The 2,503-nt window shown below is 47.0% G+C and overlaps 1 protein-coding gene across 2 annotated transcripts in view; it reads right to left on the bottom strand.

The window, feature by feature from the left end:
* Nucleotides 1-2,503, bottom strand: part of PTPRA (protein tyrosine phosphatase receptor type A) — a 70,916-nt gene that overhangs the window by 47,964 nt on the left and 20,449 nt on the right. For both annotated transcript variants that reach the window (XM_007465395.1, XM_007465396.1), the window contains one exon: nt 621-705. In XM_007465395.1, coding sequence (XP_007465457.1) covers nt 621-705 — 85 coding nt within the window. The remainder of the gene's footprint in view (nt 1-620; nt 706-2,503) is intronic.

Raw genomic sequence — 2,503 nt, 5'->3', positions numbered from 1 at the left:
GGCAGGGTGGTGACTTCAGCAGGAAGAGAACAAATGCACCTCCTTCTTCCCTCCCTTGGGTTTCCCTTCCTGGCTTTGGTACCTGTTTGAGGAGTAATACCTATAAGACCCTGGAAGAAAGTCAGAAAGAGAAACTCTGTAGCTCACATGGTTCAGTTCAGCATGCCAGAGTCAGGGGCCCTAGAAGGGTTTCGGGACAAAGCCCCAACTAGAAATAAAGTAGACCTTTACTGAGCACATAATCTTCACTGGGGTGCTTTCAGGGGTTGTTTCAATAGGGCTAGATGTGAAGATCTCAAAACGCCTATTAGTAACAACAGACTGTGGCTTCTTCCTCAACCTCTACACCACTGTCCTGGATTTTAGGGTGAACTGGAGTTGAGGGACTGGACTTGGGACAGATGGAAGCAAAGGGGAGGGGCTACGTGTTAAGGAAGACTATGTAAAAACTTTAAAACATTTCTAAGTAGAATTTTCATCTTAGGAGTGCTACCATGAGTCATTCCCCTCTATCCCATTCACTGTCTTTATCCTACTGTCTTCTGGACTGTGTGGGCTTATTGAGACCCTGGGGTATTGAAACAGAGTCCAAGAGAATGCAGAAGCATTAGCACGCTCACCTTAACATGTACAAAACTATGATAATAAACACGATCACTAGCAGAGAGGACAGGGCCACCATCACTGCAATAATTGGCGTCTCATCTGAAATCAAGAGAACAAAACATGTTATTATCATTGTATGTAATGGAGGGCTCAAGTCAGCTGCTCAGGGAAACACCCAGATGAGGAAGAAGCGCTCCTCCAAATGCTTATGTAGATGGCTGGGCATGGGGAGGGAGAGAGGGAGAGAAGGAGGGGGGTGGGGGTCGGGGAGAGAGAGAGAGAGAGAGAGAGAGAGAGAGAGAGAGAAAGAAGTGTGAGATATATTCTTTGTGTTTCAAGTCTAAGGAGGGAGGGAGGGAGGGAGGGAGGGAGGAAAGAGAACACCTACTGCCAGCCCAGGGCTATTGGGTGAAGAGGAAGGTACAGTAGGGTAAGAGCCCAGGGTGACACGTCCACCCCATCTCTGACTTATCATACATATGTTTATTTTGTGTCTCCCTGCATTACAATGAAAGTTCTTTGAAGGTAGAGATTGTTTCTTTCATTGCTATAGAGCCTAAAACAAAAACAGTGCTCAGCACATAAGAAATACTCAAATATTTCATAGAGTATTCATCAATCCTAATGGCAAGCTGGGTGTGCAGGGCCAACAATGTACTTTCTCCCAGGCTCAGTGTGCTCCATCTAGAGGAAGATGGGAGAGAAAGGAAAAATGACAATTTTCCTATCATAAATCCAAATGGTTTCCTGGCACAGAGAATACTGTTCCTGATTAAAGCAAGGACACATTATTAGATCCTTAAGCACTGTGTCAAAAAACGCTGGGTACTCCTTCCTCCCTCTTTCCACAGCTACCTTTTACCAGGACCCCAACTACAGTGACATCTGGCTTGGAGATACAGCAACTCTGCCCTCCATTCCATAGAGCCTGGCTTCCTGTCCACCCCACACTGAACCTCATGGCAGCTGACCAGGTGCCACCTCATCCTCTTCCTGCACTCTCATGCCCCCATCACGAACTACACAACCAGTCTGAATTTGTAACTATCTTCTCCATTTTCCATCTTTCCTAGCAACACCACTTTTCATCCTCTTTAGCAGATCCCCCCATGTAAAGGTCAATCCTGTCACATATGTTCTGTATTACATCTATTACTGTCACCTCAAAGACCTGTCTTCCTGACCTCATTTACCCTCCTCCAACCACAAACAGCCACCCCATGTCTCTCTTCACAGTTAACTTCTCACAACGGTTGTCTTATTTAACAGTTGTTTTCTCCAACCCTTTACCTCTGGGTACTCCTTAATCTATTTTGCTCTGACTCCTACACTCAGTGAGCCATTTAAATTGCTCATCAAGGACACCAACAAATGGTATATTGCCAAATCGAATGGAAACATTCTCATCCTCATCTGATTCAACTTCTTAGCAGCATTCATTCAAAAAATATTTATGGGGACTTTCCTGTTGGCACAGAGGTTGAGAATCCTCCTGCTGGTGCAGGAGACATGGGTTCGATCTCTGGTCCGGGAAGATCCCACATGCCTCAGAGTGACTAGGCCTGTGCGCCACAACTACTGAGCCTGTGCTCTAGAGCCCGCAAGCCACAACTATTGAGCTCACGCACCACAACTACTGAAGCCCGCATGCCTAGAGCCTGTGCTCTGCAACAAGAGCAGCCCTCGCAACTAGAGAAACCCCATGTGCAGCAATGGAGACCCAATGCAGCCAAAAATAAATAAATTAAAAAAAAAATTTATGGGGCTTCCCTGGTGGTGCAGTGGTTGAGAGTCCGCCTGCCGGCCCGTGAGCCTTGGCCGCTGAGCCTGCGCATCCGGAGCCTGTGCTCCGCAACAGGAGAGGCCACAACAGTGAGAGGCCCGCGAACCGCAAAAA

Source organism: Lipotes vexillifer, unplaced genomic scaffold (genome assembly GCF_000442215.2).
Source record: "Lipotes vexillifer unplaced genomic scaffold, Lipotes_vexillifer_v1.1 scaffold875, whole genome shotgun sequence".
NCBI lineage: Eukaryota > Metazoa > Chordata > Mammalia > Artiodactyla > Lipotidae > Lipotes > Lipotes vexillifer.
This window is presented reverse-complemented; position numbering and strand designations above follow the sequence as displayed.